Source organism: Myodes glareolus, chromosome 9 (genome assembly GCF_982192425.1).
Source record: "Myodes glareolus chromosome 9, mMyoGla1.1, whole genome shotgun sequence".
Taxonomy (NCBI): domain Eukaryota; kingdom Metazoa; phylum Chordata; class Mammalia; order Rodentia; family Cricetidae; genus Myodes; species Myodes glareolus.
The window spans coordinates 16,595,591-16,623,288 of record NC_142034.1 but is presented as its reverse complement, the minus strand read 5'-3'; the positions used below and the strand labels follow the sequence as shown (position 1 = coordinate 16,623,288).

General features: G+C 45.4%; 1 protein-coding gene and 1 pseudogene across 1 annotated transcript; one reads left to right on the top strand and one right to left on the bottom strand.

Annotated features, from left to right (window-relative positions):
• Positions 1–648: 648 nt before the first annotated feature.
• Positions 649–26,711, top strand: Dcaf7 (DDB1 and CUL4 associated factor 7). The gene is made up of 7 exons (XM_048445977.3): positions 649–1,016; positions 9,755–9,913; positions 10,484–10,595; positions 11,229–11,347; positions 17,921–18,130; positions 19,995–20,112; positions 21,868–26,711. The coding sequence occupies exons 1-7, from the start codon at positions 879–881 to the stop codon at positions 22,038–22,040; spliced, it is 1,029 nt and encodes a 342-aa protein (XP_048301934.1). The 5' UTR covers positions 649–878; the 3' UTR covers positions 22,041–26,711.
• LOC125407860 (tRNA-splicing ligase-activating factor archease pseudogene) lies at positions 16,714–17,225 on the bottom strand (annotated as a pseudogene).
• Positions 26,712–27,698: the final 987 nt, after the last annotated feature.

The following is a 27,698-nucleotide window of genomic DNA, read 5'->3' as shown; positions in this document are numbered from 1 at the left end:
AAGGTAAGTAACTAATAGCCAAGTTCACTGAAAATCAATCCTAGAATTCGGGAGTCTGTCTAGTGTCTATAGGATCCCGCAGGAAAGCCTGAATCAAGCTGCTCTGGCCCTGAATGTCTCTCTCAGGTCTGTACGAGGACAGTTTAAACGTGGTCTTGGCGCTGGACAGAGTTCCTGTTTGGCTCAGGCTGCCGGACCACCGGGCTTAGGGCGATGGAATAAACGCAGTAGGTCCTCCATTAAGGTAGATTTGACACGTTACGCGCAGCAGAGAGAGGCATTCAAAACAGCAGCAGCAGTGAAAAAGTGGCAGGCATCACTCTTAAGACCCCTGGCCTAGAACTTACAGGCGCTCAGAGGGGTACCTTTGCCCCCAGCCACCCACGCCCCCATTCACCCGCACTGCGCCGTTATCCGTCTGACTGACATCTTGGCTAGCCAATGATCTCAGGGACTTCCGAAGGGCCCGCCTCCAGGGATTGGGCGGGGCGAATAAACAGAATGACAAACATTTCCGCCAATAGTGAAGAGGGCTCGGGTGCTAAGGCTGTGTTAACCAATAAGAAGAAGGAACAGTTTGGAAAGGACGTACCCGGCAGCCAACGCTCGTCGTCGCGACGGGATCGCGTGACTTCCGTTCCGAGAGGGCGGGCCGGCATCCCAAACGGAAGGTGGTAGTCGCTGCCGGAGCTTGTTTGAAACTGGTGGTCGGGCCCGGCGGACTGTGTGTGTAGCCGAGGACCTGCTGGAGGGCTAGGCCGTTCCTGGGCGCCCCGGCCCCGCCTCCTCTCGGACCCGCTGACCCAAGCCGGGCTCCCCGCCCGTTTCGTGCCCTAGCCCGCCGCCTCTCCGGCCGGCTCTGCGGCCCAGCCGCCACCATGTCCCTGCACGGCAAACGGAAGGAGATCTACAAATATGAAGCGCCCTGGACTGTCTACGCCATGAATTGGAGCGTGCGGCCCGACAAGCGCTTTCGCCTGGCGCTGGGCAGCTTCGTGGAGGAGTACAACAACAAGGTGGGTCGTGCCGGGGCTCAGCCTTGCGGCTGGCAGGGAATGCTCGAGGTGGGCGGCAGCCTCAGGTCCCACAACTCTCCTGCGAAGTTGCCTTTTTAGCAAGGGGGTGGTTCCTCTGTGGCCCTGTTGTTGAGGATGTCACACTCGTTGCCGTATTTAATTTTGACAGCCGGGGAAACTGAGGCACCGTGTTGTGACATGCCCGAGGCACATAATGTTTTTGCTGGTAGTAGCAGGTTTCAAGCCGGAGTTTAAGCGCCCCAAGCTACGTCCTCCGTGCCTCCCGTTTCCCCTACTTCTGCTGCAGCGCTTCTGTTGCTAGGCGGGGGGCGGGAGAGAGGCAGTGGAGGAAGATGCGGGCGCTTGGATTGGTGGTCGTGTATTCCTGGCCACGCGAGATTTCTGTTAGGGCTATTTATTGCAAGATCTTCCCCATCTCAGGTGTTTCTCATGGATACAGAGCCCTAATGCTAGGTTGTCATTGGTCACTGGTTTTGCTTCCCGATGTTCACCCTCCCCCCCCCCCCCGACTATCCTTGGAAACCTTGGTCTGTGGCATTATCCCGCCATTATTTCTGAATAGAAGAAGATGACATTTGACCTGTTCTTGTCGTGGTTTCTTTCACATTGGTTTGCAGCATTGCTGAACGTCCATCACTTCACCAAAACGCTGGTAGAGGAGAGAGCTTTTAAGCTGGTACTTCGGGGTAGAGTTTTGAAAGTGCTGAGAAAATTTTTCTTTCCCCAGTCTCTTGACTTCATTCTTCTGTTGTAATTTAAGTTTTTTTTTTTAAAAAAATGACAGAGTTCAGAGCTACTGAAAGCTTTTGTCAGTGGCTTACGCTGTGGACATCAGATTGGAGATAAGTGACAAGATGGGAGGAGTGGAGGAAGTAGATAGTCTAAAGTTTAGCTAGGCCACCTTGCTTTGACCAAATTTGCATTGCCTAGACCGGAATTTATTCTTTCTAGCCCACAGTAATATAGAAAAGGGGTTTTGTGTTACATGTGAAGATTCAGATGAAAACATTTGGATATTTTAAGTTTGTTGGTCGTATTTCAGGAGCACATGCGTTTCTCTGGGTAAGGGTCCCCTTTTCTTTGGTGCCCTCTTTGAGGAATGGGTGAAAGGACTGACTTTTCTTGCCTAGACCCACACATACACTCACAGTTTACAATCCCAGGGAGTGCTCACTGCCCTTCCCTTTGACAAACAAGAACCTTGTTTCTTTTCTCTCTCCCACTGTGGCTGGAAATCTGGCTGGGTTTCAGGGTCCAGGTATGGGTAGTGTTAGTGAGATTACGACCACTAGAACTATTGTTTAAGGATTCGTGTAAGAAATAAATGTAAAACATGTCCATTAAAAGACTGTAGTTTTTTCACACACACACACACAAATTAATTTTTTTCCCCTTTAAGTTCTTCTAGAGTCCTTTATCTAAAAGAGGAGACATTGAGTACCTGCAGAGGCCAGAAGAGGGTTCACAGTCCCCCGGAGCTGGAGTTACAGGCTGTTGTAAGCCGCCCAATGTGAGTGCTGGGAACCAAACTCAGCTCCTCTGCATGAGCAGTGAGTGTTCTTATCTCTAGCACTTCATTTTAAAACTGTGGACGTGTCCAGTGCCTCCTAAGGAGCAAGTATCTAATCTAATGTAACCCTCAAGCTGGGCCTGGTGGCTCTCACCTGTAATTCCAACACTTGAAAGGTTGAGGCAGGAGTTTTGTTAGTTTGAGGCTAACCTGGGCTATATAGTGAGCTTCTAACCAATCTGAGTTACAAAGTGAGATCTTGTCTCAACAAAAATGCATCTTTCATATTATCTGTAAACAATATATTACTCATATCTTATGGGGTTATTGTTTTTTGAGACACAGCCTTATATAGCCCAGGCAGGCTTTGACCTCCTAATCCCCCTGCCTCTGCCTCCCAAGTGCAGAAATTGCTTTATATATATCACTATGTACAGCTACCTTGTGAGTTCTGTTTTTCTAAAAGAAAAGTGCCGTATCTCCTTCCTTGTTTGTTACCACAAACTCCTTGAAGAAAGAAAATCTGTTCCATTCCATGCTGCACAGTGCTCGTGTGGAACACAGCAGGGGACACGGGTAAGTGTGGAACAAACGTCCATGTTATTCAAGTCAGCCAACACGTGGAGTCATTGGGTCACTGTCTTAGTTAGGGTTTCTCTTGCTGTGAAGAGATGCCATGGCCTCTTATAAAGGAAAACATTTAATGGGGTGGCTTACAGTTCAGAGGGTCAGTCCATTACCATCATGGTGGGACATGGCAGTGTGCAGGCAGATGCAGTGCTGGGAGAGGAGCTGAAAGCTCTACATCTTGATATGCTGGCAACACGAAGTAAACTGAGACACTGAGTGTGACTTGAGTATATTGAGATCTCAAAGCCCACCTCTGCAGTGACACACTTCCTCCAACAAATCCACACCTCCTAATAGTGCCACTCCTTAGGAGCTTATGGGGAACACTTACAATCAAACTACCACAGTCTCTTTCCCACAACTGCTGATATAACCCAGGGCATGAGGCCCTGGGTTCAATCCTCAGCACAAGAACAAAAGTTTCCTAACTAAGTGAGCAGGCTCATTACCTCATTTTAACACAGAAAGAAACTGCGGCACAGAGGATAACTTGCCCAAAGCCACACAAACTGGGAAATGACATGCTTAAGGTTATCTTTTGGGGGGCTGAAGAGATGGCTCAGTGGTTTAGAGCCCTTGTTGCTCTTGTAGAACCTGGGGTAATTCCCAGCACTTGCATAGCGGCTCATAACCAGTTCCAGGGGAACCAACAGGCACGCATACATACATACAGGTAAAACATTCATACACATAAATCTAATAAAAATTTTTATAAAAAAAGGTTGCTACATGACAGACACATAGTTACACATAAACAAAAATTTAAAAACCAATCTCTAAAAAAACCTGCAGTTGGTGGTTCATACTTTTAATCCCAGCACTCACTTGGGAGACAGAGGCAGGCAGATCGTTGAGTTCAAGGCTAGCCTGATCTACAGAGTGAGTTTCAGGACATTCAGCATTTCACAGAGAAACCCTATCTCAATTATATATATATTATATAAAAATAAAATAATAGTAATAATAAAATGAGAAAAAAACAGGCTAAGAGTGGTGACACGTCCCTTTGTTCCCAGTAGGTTCCCAATTTAAAGGCCAGCCTGGGATGCACCACAAGGGTTTGTTTGATTTTAAAGCGCCAACACATTTGTTTTTCCAGTGAGTAAAAGTGATGCTGCTTCATAGCCTTCCTCTCTGGGGCTTGTTTCATGTTGGAGACAGTGTTGTGGAGTGGTGAGTGACTGCAGAAGGCACTGAAGGTGGGAGATGGAAGAAACCTGGCAGGGCACGGGACAGCATGATGGCAGCTGTCGTAATTAGTCTTTCCCAGCGTTCCCGAAGTATGTAAGGAAGAGCAGTAGGGTGCGGATATAGGAAGGGTATCTGGCTGCAGATGCCAAACTCAAAAGAGATGCAGTTCTCTAAAACAGGATTTTGTTGGACAAAGAAAAAGAAAATCAGTCTTTTGGGACAAGAAGAGGACGTGCAGGTTGGCAAGTACTTGGGAGCCTGAAGCAAGGGAGCACGAGGTCAAGGCTAGCCTGGGCTATAGAGTGAATTTAAAGCTAGCCTGGTCAACTTAATGAGAACCTGTCTTAAAAGGTAAAAAGAGACCCGAGGATGTAGTTAAGTGGGTTGAGTTCTTGACTGGTATGTATGATGCCCTGGATTCAACCTCCTGAGAGAGAGAGAGAGAGGAAGGATTGAAAAAGAATAGAATAAATGTGGAAGAGGAGGCCTATGTATAGGCATCATTGGAGAAGATCTCCCACCAAAAAGGAGACAAAAAATCTCCCCAGATTTGTAGTTAAAGAATTGAAAGAATTGACATGTTGAGTTCAGATGTGGGGTGGAACTCAATCTGTAGACCAGGCTAGCTTTGAACTCAGAGATCCACTGCCTCTGCCTCCCAGGTGCTGTGCTTAAAGGTATGCACCACTATGTCTGGCTAATTTTTCACTTTTTGTGCAAGTTTCATGTAGCCTTGAATGTCTCATCCTCCTGCCTCTACCTCCCAATACTGGGATCATTACTATTCCCAGCATTCCCCTCACCCCCCTTTCTTTTGACAAGGTCTTAGCTGTAGTTCAGGCTTTAAACTCTTAATCCTTCTGCCTTAGCCTAACCCTCACCCCATCCCCAGTGCCAGAAGTATAGGCACGTCCTGTTCCACCAGCCAGAAGCACCCCTTCTGAGCCGGCGATGGTGGTGCACGCCTTTAATCCCAGCACTTGGGAGGCAGAGGCAGGTGGATCTCTGTGAGATCGAGGGCAGCGTGGTCTACAAGAGCTAATTCCAGGACAGGCTCCAAAGCTACAGAGAAACCTTGTCTCGAAAAACAAAACAAAACAAAGAACAGAAACAACCCGTTTGAAGATAGTGGACTTGAAAGTGTGAGACTGGGGAGGTGGCTGTGGTAGTGAGGTGCTTTCTGCCCCAGCATAAACAGGACCCTTGGGACTTGCTATCCAGCCACTTGAGTCAAAATCTAAGATGGAGATGACACGTGTGCACATGTACACACATACACACACACACAAAGATTTTAAAATGTGCTAGAGCAGCTACACTTCTAGGAGTCTATCCAATGAAAGCATACACACACACAAAGAATTAAACAAGGATATTCGTTTTGGTGCTGTTTATGGTAGCAAAACAATGGACTATAACCAAAATAAATGAGCAGTCAAATGAATTGTGGTATGCTTAGCACAGTCTGCCTAAGAAGAGGTGGGGCTATTTGTGGTTGCCTTGAGAAAACGCTCAAACCAAGGTGCGAGATAAATCATGCGGGACAAATCTGTGTTTTGGGGTTTTTATTTTTTTGTTATATGTTTTAAAAAAAAAACAAACCTATACACACAACCCCAACACACGCAAAAAATGCATGGAAAATAATTTGGAAAGATACATATAACCAGTCATTGTAGAGCGTAGCAAGAACTTGGCAACATTAGTCAGTACAAGAAGTTCAGCACTAGAAAGTTCTTGAGTGGCTTGGCTATCAGCTTTCCTAAACTCTAAGGGGCTTTTTTTCTCCCACAGAAACTGTCTGTGTTGGATGCCAGAGGTTATTGACAAGTATCTTTCCTGGTTGCTCTTCATCTTATTTTTGGGGGCAGAATCATGAACCTGGAGCTTGGATTCTGCTAACCTGTCTGACCAACAAGTCCTAGGGATCCTCCTGCCTCTACCTCCCCAAAGCTGAGATTACAGGTGTACCCACACCAGACTTTTAACATGGGAATTATTCTCAGGTTCTCATGCTTGTGAGACAAGCATTTTACTGACTGAACTGTATCTTCTGCCCACAGATTTTTACCCTAAAGTATGTGAATCTAGTTCAATTCCATCCTCACAGACATTGTCACTACTTTTATTATTTTATTAGCATGATTTAAGGTTCTTTAATCTCAAGAAACAGGAATCTACTCAAAATAGTTTTTATGAGTGGGAGCTGTAAAGATGACTCAGTGCTTAAAAGCACTGGCTGTTCTTATAAAGGTCCTGGGTTCAATTCCCAGCACTCACATGGCAGCTCACAACCATCTATAACTTTGGTGCCAGGGGATCTGATATCCTTTTCTGGCCTCCTCATGCACCGTGTGTGCAAATGGTGCACAGACATAGATGCAGACAAAACATCCATGCACATAAGATTAAGGGAGAGAAAAGGATGGTTTAGGGTAGCAGGAGAGTTGGAGATCTGAAAGGATGAATCTCAGGCCTCTACCAGGCAAATCAGGAAGTGGAAAGCTGTTCGCACACCCTGCCCTTCACAAAGCAAATCTCATGTAAGTCTCATGTCCTGCACGCTCTCTGGTCTACTCAATCCCTGTGCCAGCTTTTCCTGTATCTCCATGCAGTGTGGGTATGGCCTTTCCCATTTTCCCTTCCAAACAAAGAACTGAGACTAAGTAGGATTAAGGTCTCAAGTTCCCAGAAGTGGATTTGATTGACGTGGCAGAGCTAATACAGTGCTCCCAACCATGGCTGTACTTGGACCACTGGGTGCTCCAGCAGGTAGATACCACAGATTCGCATCCCCTCCTCTGGATGCTGCCTAGGCACTGGAGTACTTTTAAAGTTCTCAGGAGATTGAAATACAGAGCCACAGTTACAAACAGCTGAGCCAAGGAGAGAATGGAATCAAGCTGAGGTCACGGGTGCTGACAAAATGGAGTCCTAAGCAGATAGATTATTTTTCCAACAGGATCACTATTTGGGACCTTCATCTTTCCAGTTGGCTGTATATGCACTATCCTAGTATAAACTGGAACTTTTCTTTACAATTTAGGCCTAGGGATATAGCTCAATGGCAGAACACTTTTTATTGGGATTTGGGGTACCAGAAATAATGACAAACAGTATCCAAACATGGGGAATATTAGAAATAGGCACAAGAAAGCCAAATTAGGAAACAATAGCAGGCTGTACAAGAAGAAAAACACAAACCAGGTCTTTAAGATATTTACTAAGTGAGACTACACAAAACAGTAGTGTCAGTGACTCATGCCACTGGGATTAGCTGTCAAATGCCTGGTATTGGTAAGTACCGAAAGATACAGGACCAGGAAAACTGCCAGTGCTTTGTGGGGGGAGTAAGATAAAATCTTGAAGCTCACCCATTGGGAAAGACAGTAGATACATAATTATTAAGGTCGGTATGAACGTCTCGACTCAACAGGTTGGAAGCAGGATTAGCAATAGTAAGAGACCTGGCCAAGGGTGGATGAATGGTAAGTAGGTCCTGGAAGCCTGACACTGCTGATGTGTTAGTATTGGGCAGGGTTGGGTTAGTGGAACATGTGTGGACACAACTAACAAGCGTGGGAAGATGTATAAGGAAAGGAAGAAGGTGGACAGTGGTGATTAGAGGAGGAAGATGGGCGGTAAGGTAGGTTAGCATTGGGTGGAGAGGACTTTAAATGGAAAATGTTCACAGAATCTGATATTTGAGGTTTGGGGGAAATGTCTTATGATTTGAATGGCAATTTTTGAAAGTTAGTGTAGACCTCCTTTTTTCCTGTTTCACTTTTTTTTTAATGAATTATTTATTATAGATACAGTCTCTGCCTGCAGGCCAGAAGAGGGCACCAGATCTTACTACAGATGGTTGTGACCCACCATGTGGGTGCTGGGAATTGAACTCAGGACCTCTGGAACCTCTTAGCCTCTGAGCCATCTTTCCAGCTCTCCAGTTTCACTTTAAGGTGTTAACTGCCTACCCAGTGTTCTTCCACCGACAGCTGGGAGGAAGACTGCTTGGGTGCTCAGGTTCTCTTAACCCTCTAGACTGAACTCTGGATTTGGGGAGTCGCCTCTGCTATCAGTGGTTGTCGGTGTGTCGCCCTTGGCACCACTCTTAGTGCTCTGGGTCGTCTCCTTCCGCATCCATCCTCCTCATCCCCCACACATTTATAGACCTTGCACTTCTATGCCTAATTTCTAAAAATCTGTTGATGACTAAGTGTATAGATGCACATAGAAAAATCCTTACAAATGTACAAAAACCACTGATAACTATTGTACCAAAGTTAGAGGTCTAAGATTAATATACAAAATAAATTATTTCTATATATTAGCAATGAGCGGCTGAAATGGAATTTTGAAACCATGCTAGGTAATATAGGGAAAATGCACTTAAAGCCCTAAAAAATATATTTGCAGTATCATACAGTTAGATAGAGATAAAGATGAGAGGGTTGAATATCTGTACAAGCAAAACTTTAAACTGAACAGCTAAAGGTGACCTAAATAAATAGATTCAAGTTGGCAGTTCTTCCCAAACTGACCCATAGATTCAAGACAATTGCAGTTAGAACTTCATTAGCTTTTTGTACATTTTAGAGAGATGCTCTTTAAAATTGATATGGAAAGGCAATCACATAGAACAGAAATTGTATCAAAAGTAGTCAGAGAATTAAAAGTCAAGGCGAAAACAACTAACTCAGCCTGATAAAAGCGGAGCAAACTCACAAGATGGAGACGACATGAAGCTCTGCCTCGAAAGCCTTCTTAAGTAGAGTGAAAATACTCTTTACAGCAATGTTTGCAAAATGTGCCATTAATTTGTTAAAGTCCATAGGATGGAGCTGGACATAGTGGCACATGCCTTTAATCCAAGCACTCAGGAGGCAGAGGCAGGAGAACATCTGAGTTCGAGGTCAGCCTGGTCTGCGTTGGAAGACCTTGACTCAAGCCAAAAGGGAACCTGGGAATGTAGCGCAGTTGGTAGAGTACTAGCCTAGCGTACATGAAGCCTGGTTCAGTCCCCAGCACTTCATGAATCAGGCTGTGATTGTACATACCTGTAATCCCAGCACTTAGGAGGAGGGACAGGAAGATCCAATTGTCTCAGAGAGGGGGTAGGAGGGTGAGCTTAACTCAGAATTTAAGAGGCAGAAAACCTGTATTCAGATTGTCTTTTTCCAGCTTTGTAGCGTTTACTGTACTGAACCCTGTGATTCTTGAGTTCTCATTTGTGTTGGGATCATCAGTCTAGGGGTCCTCTCACTATAATTACTTGGCTGTACCCTTCAGTGTCCAGACCTGCGCCACTGACCAGGAATCTGATGTATTCGGTGCTGCTGAAGAAAAACAAATGCTCATGTGTTTGAATTTTGGTGTGTTGCAGGTTCAGCTTGTTGGTTTAGATGAAGAGAGTTCGGAGTTTATTTGCCGAAACACCTTTGACCACCCATACCCCACCACAAAGCTCATGTGGATTCCTGACACGAAAGGTGTCTATCCAGACCTGCTGGCGACGAGTGGTGACTATCTCCGTGTGTGGAGGGTAAGCAGGTGCTTCCTTAGCAGACAGCTGCCGCGAGTCCTGAAGGGCTGACAGGTAGTATCCTTGCAGCATGGAGGTGACAGCGCGTGTATCTGGGCCAGTCTTGTTTTAGCTCAACAGGTTTTCTAGGAAATCTAGCCCAGATGCCGCAGAATCTTGCTGCTGGCCTCAGTCAGCCTTGAAACTTGAGGCTCAGTTAACCTGGTGTGATGGGGACAGACAGTCTGTGAGGCAGAGAACACTTGGGACCTCGTACTCCACTGATAGTCAAAATACTTGAGTAAGTCAATCTCAGGCTGTTGATTCTGTGCTGTGGGGGGGAGGGGTCTTCTCTTTTCAAATGAGCTCAGCTCAGGGTTTCCATCCCTTGTGCATGGGTGTAAAGCTAGAGAGCAAAGCTGGGAGGAGGGCAAGTTTTGAAAGAATACCAACTCAGAAGTTCCTCTGGGTTTTATTATCCTTTGTTAGAAAAAATATCTTCTCCCTTTGTCTTAGATTTACTAAGCAGGACCTTAGGTGGGCGGGGGAAGCGTATAGACAGGTGAATATCTTAAATTGTTGTCCCTTCAGGTTGGTGAAACAGAGACCAGGCTGGAGTGCTTGCTAAACAATAACAAGAACTCAGACTTCTGTGCTCCCCTGACCTCCTTTGACTGGAACGAGGTGGATCCTTATCTCTTAGGTGAGGGCTTTGAAATCAATTTGAAGCAAAGGAAGATATAAATTTCCCCAGAATCGGGCTGGGTCTCTTTTTATGGAGGTGGGGGTTGAGGTGCACACCTCATTCTAGAACAGCCAGTGGTGAGATGGGCTAAATATGGAATGTAGTTATTAATTTCTCTTTCTTTTTGTTTTTTTGTTTTGGGTTTTTTAGGGGGGAGGGGTTGGTTTTTTTGAAACAGAGTTTCTCTGTAGCTTTGGTGCCTATCCTGGAACTCTTTGTAGACCAGGCTGGCCTCAAATTCAGAGATCTGCCTACCTTTCCTCCCCAGTGCTGGGATTAAAGGCATGCACTATATTTATTAATTTCTTATAGGGAAGTCAGCTTTCCCTGTGTGTACATCACATCTCTCCAGCTAAAATTCAGTCCACACCTATAATACCAGCACTTGGGACATGCAGGCTGGGGAATCTTGAGTTCAAGCTCAGCCTAAATTATATCAGGGTATTCTGTTTCAAGAAATTCTCCCCACTCTACAAGAAACAAGTCAGTGCTCAGAAAGTGCTGTGGCTTATTGTCCCCTGGGCCAAGCAAAGAAGAGGGGTCTGTGTGGAACCTCACCTCATCAGTGCCGGCTTGCTCTGGTGTCTGCAGGTACCTCAAGCATCGACACAACCTGCACCATCTGGGGACTGGAGACCGGGCAGGTGCTGGGGCGAGTGAATCTCGTATCTGGCCATGTGAAGACCCAGCTAATTGCCCATGACAAAGAGGTGATTATATTTTTTCTCTCCTTTTTTGCAGGTGCTTTCTGTACCTGCAGGTAGAGGTTGTCCTCTTCTCTCACTGTTTTCCAGGTTATGTAGATCGTAATGTTGGCATGTGTCTTGTCGAAGTTGAAAATTGATGTGTTAAAACAGAACAACACTTAAAATTGGATGCACCTTTTAAAAAGTATTATTTATTATGATTATTATGAGCGAGAGAGAGAGTGTGTGCCTGTGCCAGACATGTATACCATGGTGCTTATGTGGAGGTCAGAGACAGCTCTGGAAGTTGGTTGTCCCCTTCCGTTGTGGGTTCTGAGGACTGAGCTCAGGTAGGCAGTCGGGCTTGCAGAGCAGTACTGTTAACCTGAGCTGAGCCACCTCACCAGCCCAAGTGCTTCATTAAATGGCACTAATAACTTAACCTACAGTCTGTCATTCTCCTTTCATACTAGAGGTTGCTGGGACTATTTTTTTAATTGATTTTTGGGAATCTAATATCATGACCTTGATCACGCTCACCTCCTAGTTTCCCCATGTCCACCCCATCCCTTGCCTCAAAAAGAAAAAAAGCAAGTTCATTTTGTGTTGTCCGTGTAGTCACTGGAGTACGGTTAAATTCCTAGTGGCCAGCCCCCAGTAGAGGATGAGCCTTCTCCCTGCATCCTCCACCAAAAGCTCAGCTGAGGAGAGCCTTGTGGTGGTTGGGCAGGTGGGGCTAGCTCTTCCATACCCACACCACCACCCACATCATAGCAGTGCTATGGGCTGGGAGGGGCAGGGCTAGCTCTCCCATGAGGGCTGGGAACAGAGGTTACTATTTTTAAATAAAGTCTTCTATAGAGATCCTAGAAGCTGATGTGTTAAAGTGTAATTTCAGGGTAACCCTTCTCTCTAAACATAATATCTTCTTGGAGATGGGGAAACAGGAAGGGGAAGAGTTCATGCCAGGCAATCCTCATTAGCTATTTTTCTCTAAAACAATTCTGTCTACTCTGGTATTTTTACTAGTCTTTTTACTTTCAGTCCTGTTTGGAGGCAAATATGGCTTATTGATGTTTCTTCTGTGTTTACTGGAAAAGCTGAGGGGGGTATCCTCTGGTGATTTGGGGGGAGCAGGTATAACTCTGCTCCCACAGAGCCTGGGTCCTTGTCTTGTGTCATTTTCTGTCCCTTTACCTGCACAGTGAGTGGTATCAGTATTTCTTACACAGAAAAGATACCTTAAGGTCAGCAGAGTATCACGTTGTGTCGGGTTGCTCGTTCTGAGGGGTTGATATTCGGTGTTCTCTTACTCCTGAGAGTAAGATCTGTAGAAAGACACTTGGACTTAACTCCTGCTAAGCTAAGAGAGTTCTGCAGAGATGACTAAAGGAGCTGTGGAAATGGCGCGTAGAAAGGCCTCTGTTGAACTCTGCTGGTTCCATCCCAAGGTGGGAACTACGCAAAGTGTCTGGGAATACAGTTCGGTGATGGAGTGCTGGCCCAGCATCCATGAGACCCTAGGTTCAGCCCGTTATGGGGAAAGGGGTCTTGAAAGAGTAAGCCTAAGTGATTTAAAACAAGAGAATGCTTATACAGTGAAGGAATTGAGAGGATAGTAACAGGAGGCTACCACTACCTGTGGGTGAAAGTCGTGCCTCCCAGAGCCTGGATTTCCCTGGCCGAGATGCTTCTGAACAGAGAGGGGAAGGATAAGTACTCAGCTGCTTCTTGTGTTGGAGCATCCAATTTCCCACCTCCGATTCCTTTGGCTGAACCATCTAGAAGCAGCCAGTAAAGCTGGGACTCCACCAAACCTGGCCTATAGGAAGCAGGTCTCATGCAGCACACAGAAGAGCAGGAGGGTCTGGAGAAATAGAGCAGATGACAAACTGGAAAGAGGAGCCCGTGATGGCAGCTCTGCCTGAGGAAAAGCCCAGGGTGCAGGGTGGGTGTTTCATGGCTGCCTGACTGATGTAGCAGAGGAGAGTTTACTACATTAGGAGTTGCCACCTTCCCTCTTTCCTGATGAACCATACAGGTGGGGCTGAGGAGCAGTTACTTACGCTGAGAGAGGCTGAGAGAGCATTGTGCTCTGAGCCACACTGATGGGGGATTACCCAGAACCAACAAGAAAGCAGATGCCAAACACAAAACACACTTTCTAGTGTGTTTTAGTAGTAATGATAAGCTGACATTGATATGGAGAAATAAATAGAATTTCTCACTAGAAAATATTGGGTCCCAAGGCTGGAGAGATGGCTCAGCAGTTAAAAGCACCAACTGTTCTTCCAGAGGACCTGAGTTCAATTCCCAGCAACCACATGATGACTCACAACCATCTGTAATGAAGTCTAGGGCCCTCTTCTGGCCTGCAGGGAAACATGCGGAGAGAAACTGTAAACATAGTAAATAAATATCTCTCTCTCTTTTTTTTTAGTGTTAATTGATTTCTCCATTTTCTATAAATAAGTCTTTAGGGGCTGGAGAGATGGCTCAGCGGTTAAGAGCATTGCCTGCTCTTCCAAAGGTCCTGAGTTCAATTCCCAGCAACCATATGGTGGCTCACAACCATCTATAATGAGGTCTGGCCTTCAGGCATACATGCAGACAGAATATTGTATACATAATAAATAAATAAATAAATTAATTAAAAAAAACACTTATAAATAAGTCTTTAAAAAAGAAAGTATTGGGTCTGGGGCTGGAGAGATGGCTCATCAGTTAAGAGCATTGACTGTTTTCCTGTAGAGATCCCAGATTCAATTCTAGCACCCACGTGGCAGCTCATAACCGTCTGTAACTCTAGTTACAGGGGATCCTATGCCCTCTGCAGGCGCCAGCTACTCATATAGTGTACATACATACAAGCAGTCAAAACACTCATACAGATAAAATAAAAAGCTTTTTTTAAAAAAATGTAGACCCTCTAGACGCTCTGGGTACTAAGGAACAAACACTGCTACTAGATGCCCATCTGTTTTGTTCAACATGCTAAGTCCCCCTTTCTCTAACCGTGAAGAAACATTTCTCTGAGGTAAAGATTGAGTGGTTCTAAAGGATGAGATATAGTGACACCTGTGACACATGCCTGCACACCTCTCCGTTGAGTGGTTAGATGCAGAGGTGTGGGAGGATCGAGAGTTCTGGGTCATCTACTACATAGCAGGTTTAATGGTAACCTGAGCTACACAAGACCCTGTCTTAAAACAACAGGAAAAGAAAAGAATGATTAAAAGGGGACCCTGGGTCCCCTATAATTCTATCACTTAGTAGGTAAAGGTGGAACAATCTAAAGTTGATATCAGCCTGGGCTGCATAGCAAGACCCTATCTTCTTAGATAGACAGACAAAGGCTTTGTCTAGTGCTAGTCACTATATAAGGATATATATACCACAGCACCTACCACGTAGCGGGTTTGAGGCCAGCTTGGGCCACAGGTGGGCCACATGAGATATTTTTTCTTCCTTCCTTCCTCCCTTCCTCTCTCTCTCTCTGTCTTCCTTCTTTCTTTCCTTCCTCTTAACTGGATATATAGACTAGCTTTAATTAAATTACAGCGTATTGGGGACACACTTTTAATCCAGTACTCAGAAGGCAGACACTATGAGTTCAAGACCAACTTGGTCTATACAGTGAGACCTTGTCTCAAATAAATAAATAAATAAATAAACATAAATAAATGTTCACTTTAGGGCTGGGACTATAAACTCAGTAGTAGAACAGTTGGTTACCATGGTGATAAGTAATAAAATGTGTCCAGAGGGTCTTTATATAAGGTACAATATCGGATATTTCCTCTAAGAAAATAAGAAGTATCATTACTGCTTAAAAAGAGGACTCTAAGAGGGACATGCGTGGATTGCCCTAGGAAGGGGAAATAGATAAGATCTCCTGGGTAAATTGGGGTTGGGGGGAGAGGAGGGAGGATGAGAGCATGAGGGAGCAGGATGGTTGAGTTAGGGAAGGGATGGAGAAGGAGAGCAATGAAAGAGATGTCTTTATAGAGGGAGCCATTATGGGTGGGGTTAGGGAGAAACCTGGTTTTAGAGAAATTCCCAGGAATCTGCAAGGAGGACCCTAGCTAAGACTCCTAGTAAGAGTGGAGTGGGTGCCTGAACCGGCCTTTTCCTGTAATCAGATTGGTGACTGCCCTAATTGTCATCATAGAACCTACATCCGTTAACTAATAGAAGCAGAGGCAGAGATCCACAGCCAACCTCTGGACTGAGTTCCTGGAGTCCATTCAGAGAGATGAAGGAGGGATTATATGGGGACCGGGGGGCAGGGGAGATGGACAGGGATAAGATCATGATGGGGAAACCCACAGAGACAGCTGACCAGAGCTAGTGGGAGCTCATGGACTGTGGACTGACAGCTGGGGAGCCTGTGTGGGACTGAACTAGGTCTTCTGAATGTGGGTGACAGTTGTGTGGCTTGGTCTGCTTGTGGGACCAGGATTTATCTGGAATACCTTACTCAGCTTTGATGCAGTGGGGAGGGACTTGGTCCCACCTCAACTTGATACACCAAGCTTAGTTGACTCTCTATGGAAGGTCTTACCCTCTCTGCAGAGTGGACAGGGGTGGGAGGGGGGAGCTGTGGTTGGTATGTAAAATTAATTTTAAAAAAATAGAGTCAGAAAATCAGGACTCTTCTAACCAGGCCTCTCGAGGGTTCTACTAAGAACCAACTGAACATAGGATGGCTCTGTCCCTTAACAACAGGGTTCTGCTGAGAACCAACTGAGCATAGGATGGCTCTGTCCCTTAGCAACAGAGTTCTACTCAGAACCAACTGAACACAGGATGGCTCTGTTCCTTAGCAACAGGGTTCTACTGAGAACCAACTGAACATAGGATGGCTCTGTCTCTTAGCAATCTAAAAACATGACCTGTGTCCATGTTCTCCCTGCCTTACACTTTCCTTTTTTGAGACAGGGCCATGTTCAGTTGCTTGCCCAGGCTATCTTCAAACTCATTCTATAGCTAAAGCTGGCCTCAAACTCAGGATCCTATCATACCCAGCTCAAATTATTTTGTTTGGAATTGGAGTCAGTTCCAGCAGCTGCTTACACCAATGGGAATGTTCCCTTCTGAGACCCTGCTGGAGCGCTTGCATTCCCCTGGAAGGTGTAAGGTACCTGCTGCTGCTGCTGCTGCAAATGACCAAATACAGATTGTTCCTCAAAAATTAAAGAATTCATTATTTAGGAATCAGATCAAGGCTTCACTGTGGTTTTCTACTTCTGAAAGTCACACTTAAATTCCCAGTTACGTATTTCCATTTAGCAAAGACACAATAGAAAATAAATCATTGCATCTTTGCAAAAGGAAAAAGAACTCAGGTCTTCGCGAGTCTCTTTCTTTCTTGCCTTTTATTTATTTATTTACTTATTTTGGTATCTTAAATGTTGTTGATCACAAAAAACTTCTGGTCTCTCTTCCTTTTGGACTTGCATTGCTGAGTATGTTATTGCTTTGGCTTCTGTTCCCTGAGGGTGCTTGGACAATGAAAAGTCTTCTCCCCACTCAATTGACCATAACTTGAAAATTTTTTGATCAATATTAAGTACGTTCACTTCCCAGGTGGGAAGTGGTCATCAGCACTGAACTGTAAAGCCAGTCGTCCCGAAAGGGAAAGATTAGTCTGCAACTCATCTCCTTGAGGTTCCGCTTCCACTGTTTGGAGGGTCCACAGTCCCTGCATCTGTCATGTAACTGTGGCCATGGCACACTGTTCAAATGCTTTCTCCAGAGCAGATCCCCATGCATGTAACTGGACAGCAGCCGTGTGATCCAGATATTCATGCTTCGATTGACTGGAGGGTACCTGTCTGATTGCCTTCTGATCCTCCATCAAACTGTAGTCTCTAACATCCTCCTCTTCTTGAGCCATGATTGAAGATTTTTTATTTTATTTTTATTGAAGACTTTATATTTTATTTTTCAAGATTTATTTATTTTTATGTGTATGGATGTTTTGTCTACGTGTATGTCCTTACACCACATGTGTGCCCAGTAAGAGGAGGCTGAAAGAGAGTGTCCGGTCCTCTGAATCTGTAGCTACAGATCACTCTTAGCTGAACCTGGGTCTTCTACAAGAGCAACAAGTACTCTTAACTACCAAGCCATCTCTCCAGCTCCCAGATACCCTTTTAAAAAACACAAAAACAAAAGTCATGATTACCTTTTTCTTACAAATGGGTCTCAGGTCTAGGTTTTATAGCAGAACCAGCTTGAAAGAACCATGAGGTGGTTTGTCATGAACCTGCATCTGATTGCATATAAGTGAAACCCCTAGAGCCCAGAAAATAACTGCCTTACTCTTGGAACACAGTTCTTGTTTAGACTTGGGTATTCTTTGCCAGTCAGTAAGTTTGTAGTTTTTGTTTTATCACAGGGTTTTGAGAGGAAGAATAGAAGCCAGGCATGGGAAGAAGTCTACCAGGACTTGTGGTCAAGTGATCTTTATTCTCTGAGAAGTCACTAACTTACCTACTTTGTGTCATGAGTTGGATTCCGATGAACTGGAAGTGACAGGTTTCCATTGTGTGGGAAAATGACTGATGTAAACGTGACGCTTCTTACCAACAGGTCTATGATATTGCATTCAGCCGAGCCGGAGGTGGCAGGGACATGTTTGCCTCTGTGGGTGCAGATGGCTCTGTGAGGATGTTTGACCTCCGCCATCTGGAGCACAGCACCATCATTTACGAAGACCCACAGCATCACCCACTGCTCCGCCTCTGCTGGAATAAGCAGGACCCTAACTACCTTGCCACCATGGCCATGGATGGAATGGAGGTAAGCCCTAGAGACCCTGTCTGTTGGCTCCAGTCTGCTTAGTGTATTTACAAGAGTAGCTCTCATGTGGTGCTAGTTTGTACTCAGTAGATCTTTGGAAATACCTGGAGACGTTTTTGGTTGTCAGACATTAAGGAGGAAGCATAGAGTGTTCATGGCATCAAGTGGATAACGATCAGGGAAGCTGCTAATCATCCTGCAGTGCAGACAGACAGTCCCCAACAGCATCAGTCTACGCAAAATGCCTAAAGGGCCAAGAATGAGGAACCCAGCCAACAAAAGGACTGTGTTCAGCTTCTCCCTGCTTCTTTGGTAAAACAGAGTTTCTGTAGCTCAAGCTAGCTTAGAACTTACTGTGTATCCAGGCTAGCCAAAAACTCACTGCAATTGCACTGCTTTTGTGTTGAGAATTTCTGATACAGTGGGAGTGTAGCATAGTGGCAGACAGAGTGCTTGTCTAGCATGTTCAAGGTCCTGATCCCCAGTACAAAAACAAAACAAAACAAAAATCACACACACAACTAATAAACTTTCACTGGGCATAACTTTAGCACTTGGGAGGCAGAGATAGGTGGATCTCTGTGAGTTTGAGGCCAGCTTGGTCTACAGAGTGAGTTCCAGGACAGCCAGGACTATTACACAGAGAAACCCTGTCTTGAAAAGCCAAAGAAAAAGAAAAAAGAGAGAGAGAGAGTTTCCGGTAGAGTAAAGCTAAGACAAATAGAACAGTGATGATAGCTGCAGCAGGAACTCAGTGCAGGGGCACAGAGCACTGTGAGTCTGCAGGCTTCCTCTTGTCCCTTGGTCAGAAGTCTCTGTTTGCGGAGGAACAGTAGTGGTTAATAAGGAAACTAATCCTGTATATAAACTTCACGGACAAGATAAGAATACAGGTCAAAATGACAGGCATCTGGAGGACTTGCTGTTACTAGCTCAAAGTGTCAGCAAGAGCTTTGTAAGCTAAAATGTATGAATATGTTTCCTAACTTCAAAGTTGATGATTCCAAATATGAAGCCATTGAAAAACTCTAGTCCTGAATAAATAATATAAAATCCATCTGGTATACAACTGATTCAAAAAATTCAAATAAACATTCATTTCATAATTAAAAAAAATAAGAAAAGTTATATATAAATGACTAAAATTTAAACCAAGTCACAGGGACAGAGTAAGAAAGTAGGCCATCTCCCCTGGTGTTCTAGGCAGACTCTCCAGCTGTTGCAAGTAGGCATAAAGGGAAGCTCTGTGGTCTGCTGGGGGTGGATTGTTGGCCAAGAGGACGTGGTGGTTAACCTTGGTTTGGATGAAGATTGTGCCTCACGCTTCTTACATTCCAGGTTCTGCTGTGGTTAGGTGCCCATTCTACCTAGCTAAGATACACGATTTTTGATTTATTTTAATTTTTTGGTTTCAGTTTTTTTTTTGAGACAGGGTTTCTCTGTGTGATAGTCTTGGCTGTCCTGGAACTCGCTTTGTAGACCAGGCTGTTCTCGAAGTCACAGAGATCTCCTGCCTCTGCCTCTTGAGTGCTGGGAGTAAAGGCGTGTTCCACAACCGTATTTTCTTACAGGCACTTAACCAGAGTGTTTTTGGGTCGTGCAAACTCATGATGCCTATTCCAACTTCCCCTTCTCCATTAATCTAAAGGCCCAGTGTGTCTCAGCACAGAGACCACACTACATATGTGTGTTCATTGTTTTCTTTCTTCCTCCATCCTCAGGAAATTCCGTCTTTAATTCTTCAAACCCAAAATGAAGATTATGCTTAAAATTTTGTGTGTGTGATAGTATTGTTCATTTGTTTGTTTTTCCTGCCACACTCTGCAGTTATTGGTTCTTTTTTTTTTTTTTTGTATTTCTGCAGGTGGTAATTCTGGATGTTCGAGTTCCCTGCACACCTGTTGCCAGGCTAAACAACCACCGAGCATGTGTCAATGGCATTGCTTGGGCCCCACATTCATCCTGCCACATCTGCACTGCAGGTAACCGTGATGGGAGGAAGTATTAGAGCAGTGAGGACCCCATTCTTGGCTCTCTAGGAGTATATTCCCTGCTGTTTCCAAGGACGGTTTTGTGAAATTAAATCAGTCCACGTTCCAGATGATCTTGTATATTCAGCTGGTCTCAGAGCATCTTTCATTGACTAATGACTGTGTATCAGATACAGATGTGTGTGTATACTTCTATAGGGGAATATGTACTAGTCCCCAACCAATCTGTGTTCTTACAAAGAAACACCCCACATGGCTTTAACAGGGTCTTTGGCACAACCAGGAATCATCTCCCTTGGGTCTTTCTCCTTCACATAGCCATACCTAGTCAGTAGTTTGACTTAGAGGTCTCACTTCACTATTTTTCTCAAAGCGGGTGCCTCTCAAAAATAAATTGTTTATTAAGTGTCTTTGTTCTAGAAATAATGCAAGTCTGTTATTAAAATGAAAACAATACAAAGCTGTGATAAGTTTGCTATTTCTTTTTTTCTTTTTCTTTTCCTTTCTTTCTTTCTTTTTTTTTTTTCTTCAAGACAGGGTTTTTCTGTAACTTTGGAGCCTACTCTGGAACTAGCTCTGTATACCAGGCTGGCCTCACTCACAGAGATCCCCCTACCTCTGCCTCCCAAGTGCTGGGATTAAAGGCATGTGCCACCACCACCCAGTTTGAATACAAGTTTTAATAAAGATTTAATCGAGACCATTAGAAAACAGTGAGAGGAAGCTCCAAGGACAGTAGTACCTGATCTTTGTGGACTTTAAGAGAGAACACTGCTTGGGGAAATTTTTTTATTATTTTGTCGCTGTTTGTTTTAAGGTTTTGTTTTATTTTTATTTATTTATTTTGGTGAGACAGGCTCTCACTGTGTAGTGCTGTCTGGCTGGAACTTGCTGTATTGATCAGGCTGAGCTCCAGCTTGCAGCAGTCCACTTGCCTCTGTCCCAAGTGCTACCATACCTAACAAAACACAAAAGTTGACAATGGTTCATCAGGTTTTTTGTTTATTTTCTGATGGTGCTTGGGATTGTACCAAGGTCATTGACCATGATAGGCAGGTACTCTACCACTGAGCTATGTCCCCAGTTCCCTATTGTTGGGATTCCATTACAAGATGGAATTTCATTTATCTGTTTGGTTCTTTGGTTGGTTTGGTTTTTTGAGACGGAGTTTCTGTGAAACAGTCCTGGTTGTACTGGAACTCGCTTTGTAGACCAGGCTGGCCCTGAACACACAGAGATCTGCCTGCCTCTGCCTCCTGAGTGCTGGGATTAAAGGTGTGCACCACCACCACCCGACTGGAATGTCTTTTAATGGTGCATGTCTATATAGCACTTTATGTCAATCATCTGTAAATCTTGTTGAAGTGTAAATGTACATAAAATGGGAAGCAGTCATCAGAGAAGCATCTTTATTCACATAAGTATTTTTAGTAGATGAAAGTGACATTGTATCTTGGGATCATTGCATCCTGTGTCCTCTCTGATGTCCTAATCCAATTCTCTAACCTGGTGCAGTGGATGGAGCTTAAGGACCTAGAATGTGGAGTCCTGACCCTGCCCCTCACTGTCTACATGGCATGAAGGGGCAAATGGTAACACTGCTAAATCTTGTTTTCCTCATCTCTAAAATAAAACCTCCCTCACAAAGCTTTGGTGAGCAAATGTTTTGCAAATTGTGACTGACTCCAAATGCAAGATCATTACTCCATTGTCTGAGTCATGACGCTCTTGCTTGCTTTTTCCTAGCGGACGACCATCAGGCTCTCATCTGGGACATCCAACAGATGCCTCGGGCCATCGAGGACCCGATCCTGGCCTACACGGCCGAAGGAGAGATCAACAATGTGCAGTGGGCCTCAACTCAGCCGGACTGGATCGCCATCTGCTATAACAACTGCCTGGAGATACTCCGTGTGTAGTCTTGCTGGCGCTTCACCTACCAGACCGGGGCTTGTGTGTTTCAGCCTCTGCTCCCTTCCCTCCCCACGTAAGAAGAACATGTTTCCAGTGGCCAGTATGTCTGTTGTTGCTTTACACCCACTGTGTCCAGAAGCTGCTGTAGGAGTCCAGGCCAGTTGCCCCTCGCTATTGTGCAGGACTGTGCTGTGTGGCGCACCGCAGCCCAGGGCTGGGTTTTACGATTTCTCTCCTTTCCTCTTTGCTTCTTCAATTAAACATTTCTGTATATCTGTTTGTCAGCTGTTGTGTTCATGAACAGTACGAGCACTGGCTCTGTCTGTGTCCTTTGCCCCATGTCTCTGTTTGTGCCTGAGGCAGTATCCATGTCTTGTCCCCATCCGTGTCCGTGCTAGCACTTCAGTGGGAACAAATGTCAACTTCCAGTTGTCTTTCCTCCTGGTATCAGTGTCTTTTAACACACCTCAACTTTGTATATTTTTTATCTATCAGGCTAATTTTTTTATGAAAAGAATTTAATCTTCCTGGTTTCTTGGTTTCACAGTCCTCCCTCTTTGTACCTTCCTCTCCTCCCTTGGTGCCTGCAGTGGGTACTGGACCCTAGACTGCAAGACCAGTTTGCCTTCCCAAGTCACTGCCTGCAAGGCATACCCCAAGTTCAGAACTGCGCTGGTGCTCTAAGGGCTTCTGACTCCCACCTTTCTCAGTCTGGGTCTCCTAAAGGCCTGGCAGGCGCAGGACAGACATAGTAAGCCTTCTATTCCACCCTCACATTCCTCTCTGACTTCGTAATGAATACCGGTGAGGCTGAGAAGCCGTTTAGTAGGGGCCAGGCTGAGGGAGGATCGTTTCAGGAAAGCTGAACTTAACGTTGAGTTTCCAGTACCTGGTTTCAGGTTCTATTTTTCCATTTTAGAACTTGAATGATAGGCAAGAAGGATCTCTAAGCTAAGCTTCGGGATTTGTTTGTTGCGTTTCCTCTTCCTGGTGGGATACTGACCCATCTCTGGATTGAGTGCTCTGAATGAGAGGCTCCTGAGAGGTGCCGCCTGGCCTGACCCTGAACAGGATCTTTAGATTGAGATAAATGGGCAGTTCTCATAAAGAATGGACTAATCGGTTGTGGTGATTCCAGGCCACCAAGTAAATGGCTACAAAAGAACCATAGGGCCCAGGGTCCGCCATCTAGGTGTCTTTACACCTGTGACACTTGTCCTCACCTGAGTTTAGGTTCTGTGCAGTATTGGACTTTGTAGGCTACAGTTGGCTGTGCTGACTTTATAGGCCTCAGGTGTCTGTTTCCGTTACATGAATGGGTTCCATGGAGGGGACTTGTGTGGTTCTGACTTTAGATGAGTCCCTGGCAGTTTGGGACATACTCTGGAGAGTCTTCCTGGCTTCTTTCCTGCTGAGCTACCTGAAGGTTTCTTAGATTCCCTGACATGAGGAGAGTAGCAGACCTGAAATCTGATGCTTTTGCCCACTTCACTGTCATTGCTGGAGAAGTAAACACTGACTCATTGCTCTGGGCGCATGGGCTCTCTGGCCAATCTTTGCCCGCCTCCTACGGCTGCTGCAGTTATATGCCAAAAGTCTTAGATCACATCGCTACATAGGGGCTCGTCCCAAAGGAAAGGCCTTTTCAGTCGGGGTATTCCCCCTTGGCCTTCCTGGTTTGTCATTCTGATTCCTGGTCTCTGGCTGGTTATCTGCTTGATACTAATGTTCCTGCACTATCATGTGCTTTGCTCTGTATCATTTGCAGATAGAGAGCACAATCTGCGGTTACCTCTGCTTTTAGTGGTGTTTGCCAGCTAGTACAGGGTCCTTGAGGGCAGCAGGCTTGCTGATTTAGGTTGCTCCTGTAGGAGCCCCCAGTTTCTTCCTGGGCTGAGTCTACAGTGGACAGTGGAAGTGGGCCTGCTGGGAAGGGCCTCTGTGTTCTGGGTGGGCTTTAACTTGGGCTAAACCATGGGATTTGTCAGCTAGAACCTGAAGGTAGAATAGATTTGTATGAGGTAACTATGTGCTTTGGAAACCAGCCACCTGTGACCATTGTTCTCTCACTCTGTGAATGTTGGTCATTTTTAGCCTGCCTTCTCTGCCCTCCATCTGGTCCAGGCAAGACTCTCACTGTCTCCATCTTCAAATACGCACACACCCACAGTTGCAGGGTTGCTGGCATTTTGAAGTGCCAGCTCTCTCACCCTCCTTTTAGAGCATGGCTTGGTGGCCCTGTGGCTGAGGAAGAGACTTCTGTAGCCTTGAGACACAGAAAGTCGCTTAGTCTGCCTTCTTCCCAGAAGCACGGGTCTATTAAAGTCTCAGAAGGCAGCTGTTTAGATTTGCTAGTTCTTGGACTGATGGGGAGGTAGGTCAGGACCTCCAGACGTGTTTTCCTTCAGGGACGGTAGCTCCAGGCTCTGGTGTGACTGCAGTGCTATTTGCACTTGGCTTTGGCATGCTGAGCCAGAGGCTCTGGCCTGTGCTTTCTGTGTGTGCTGGTGGGAGGGTGATGCTCAGTCAGGTTAGCCGAGAGCTGAACCGCTGCATGGGTCTGAGGCACTCATGGGCTTGAACTTTTCTCCACAGGAAATTGTGTCTCTCCCTGGTCTGCAAGGTTGGGGCTTGAAGAGTGATGACCCCTGACAACTGGGTGATAATTTCCATCAAACTCAGAATTGGGTCTCAGTTAACTGGCTACAATTCAGGAAAAACAGAAAAAAAAATCAGGATTCTACAGTGTTTTGATGGTTGTTACAGTTGAAGTCTGATATTTTAGAGTGTAGAAGAAAATGAGTTCTTCAGATCATAGGAGGAAAAGGCTCCGGAACACAGAGGTCTGCAGGGAGGACATTGAGAGTGGACCTGTGCTCAGCCTAGGTTGGCCTTCCAGTGCTGCTAACCAAACATCTGTGTCACTGGGTAGCTAGGAATGGGGTAAAGCTAGGGGCAGAGAGCCCTTCCCACAGCAGGGCTGCTATAAGCAATGCCTGCTGGGTAAATTCCAATTGTTGGGTGTGCCGGGACAGCCACGATGCTGTTTTGCTTTATTTTGTCTGAGACAGGCCCTTGAACTTGGGATCTTCTTATCTTACTTCAGAATCCCTGAGTGCTGGGAACACAGGCAAGTGCCACTATCCCCAGCATCCATGGTTCTTGTAGATCCCCCTCTTCCCTTATCTTCCCTTTAGTTTTAATTTTTCATTTTGTGTGTGTGTGTGTGTGTGTGTGTGTGTGTGTGTGTGTTGATGGGGTTCCAACGCAGGCCCTCACACACGCTAGGCAAGTTGTTCTACCATGGAACTGCCCTCTAGCCCTTCCTCTTTTGTTTTTATTTTTCCATCCTATTCCCTTTCCTCTGTAGAATGTTCTTCCTTCTTCCTGATGTATCCTGGGCCCTAGATTCCTAGACTGTAAGGACATATAGGATTCTGGAGTTTACCAAACATGGCTGAGCAGGCCAGAACTGCCTAATTTCCCCCATTTTGAAAATATGGCAGTTCATTTAAACACCTGGCTTAGGATAGAGACTACCATTGCAATAGAGACCTCAAAGCACGCATTTCCTTTAGAGCCTGTGCTCGGCATGAGGTAGGCGGGGCCTGCTTGGCATTTAGGTTGATTCTCTGAGAGGAGAGCTGATCTGAGCAATGTCACCATGAACCCTGAGCCAGGCTTTCCCAGAATTGACCTCTCTGATCTGGTGAGGCTGCAGCTGTGTGTCTCATGTCTCAGAGCTTGTTCACCTCACCCAACTGCGGTCTCTCTTCCTCCCATACTGTCATTGCTCTAATGGCCAGAGTCAAACATGAGGCATTATGGGATGGGCAAGCTTCTTGGGCTGCTATCTGGATGTCACTTTTTAAATATGGAAACATGCAGCTGCCTTCTCCAGGAGGCTTGAACTAATGTGTCCCCCAGAAACAATAAGCTAAGGGAAGCTTGAACTCCAGAAGAAAGATGTTGACAGTCTGTGTGACAGCTGGAGAATGTACGAGCACCCACCTTTGGGACAACTCAGTGAAGCTGAACTGTGTGCGATCTACTATTTGAAAGAAATGTTCTCCCATTGGGCTGATTGTGCTAGACAATGTGTTATGAAAACTGTTGACCTGAAGCTTTGAATTGCTGTAGTCAAATGAGTCACTTGCTTTGGTCCCCTCCGTCAGCGACCTCCCTTGCCCTGTCCTGAGTGTGAATTATAGCATGATTGTATAAAGCTCTGATAGACAATGGAGATTTCTTGTTCTACAAAGTGTTAAGCTCTAACTGATCACTTCTGTGCCCTTTGGCCTCATGTGTGTGAACGTACTTTCTTACGTATTTAAACTTCCCTTCTGCTGTACAGCTTTTGTGGCATCCCTTGTTGAGGCGGAGAGGAAGCTGCCCCTTTGCAGAACTGTACTGTAACCATTTCTCCTCTGTAAATATTATTTTCACAGGGCTGATTGTACACAGGGCTTGTAATTTTAACACTGTGCTGTGAACGAGCTTAGGATTCTCCACCGGAGGCGACTTGAAACGCAGCCAAGAGTGGAGTGTTCTTTCTGTGACTTTACTTCTTCCTCGTACATTAAGTCTCTGTGTTCTGTTTCAGCCTCCTGTATAAGAAGTACCGTATTTTCTGCCCATCATACTTTGTAATAAAACTTGAACATGTATAGATTGAATTTCTTGTTGTGATGAAATTTCTTCCCAGTTTGTTCTCGTGGTTGTGTTTCAGAGGTATTGGAAGGGCATTCGATTCTACCTCATTCAGCACAGTGCTGATGGCTCAACTTTACCTTGTATCTCCTCTGTTCACTCACTTCTTAGCTAAGAAAACATGGCCGCCTACTCCATGCCAAGGGCCATGACCGTCAGCTTGCTTATATTTTCTCAGAGAGACATCCACATATTGGTAGTGTTCTGCAGTAACAGGGCTGTGTTTAGGAACCCTGAGGCCACTCTTGTCAGGGTGAGCGCCAGAGCGGGGCAAGAAAATGTCACCAGATGAAGAATGTCTGATTGGGGTTGTCAGGGAATAGGGAATGCCACTTAAGGCAAAGAGAATAGCCACATACAAATTTATATAAATATGGAAGTATGGTCATATTCAGATAATTAGCTGTCAGTGTGTGGAGAGTGCCAGGAGTGACTGGAGAGGAAAGCAGCGGCCAGATCAGGGGGGTCCCATCCTTCACAAGCCTTCTGGATCTTAACTTGTGTGACACTGTGGAAAACACCCAGGTTAATCAGGGTCTTACTTGCTTTTTTCAATTTAACTTTCTTAAGAAGGGCTCTGTAACTGGGGCTAACCTTGAACACTGTGTAGCCAAGGATAACCTAGAATTTTGTGTCCTCTTGCCTCTACCTCCAAGGTGCTGGGATAACAGGTGTGCACAACCACGCCCAGTTTAGGTAATGCTGGGGGTCACACCCAGGAACTTGTGCATAGCGGATATGTTAGGGTTCTCTAGAGAAAAAGAAATGATAGGATGGATCTGATGAAAAGAGATTGATTAGACTGGCTCACACACTAGGGTCTGGGGAGTCCAGGAATAGCCATCTGCTCACTAGAGAAGCTGAATTCAGCACCACCTCAGTTCACGAGGCTGCCCACCTCAGCAGTCCTCTCCTGGCACCGAAAACCTAGACGATTGCTGGACACTGGTCTT

What these genes read in the sequence shown, in the direction of transcription:
- Dcaf7 (XM_048445977.3), top strand. Translation starts at nt 879, where the DNA reads ATGTCCCTGCACGGCAAACGGAAGGAGATCTACAAATATGAAGCGCCC. An exon ending in TAATTGCCCATGACAAAGAG is followed by an intron (nt 11,348 to 17,920) that starts GTGATTATATTT and finishes TCTTACCAACAG; the next exon opens with GTCTATGATATTGCATTCAG. An exon ending in TGGCCATGGATGGAATGGAG is followed by an intron (nt 18,131 to 19,994) that starts GTAAGCCCTAGA and finishes GTATTTCTGCAG; the next exon opens with GTGGTAATTCTGGATGTTCG.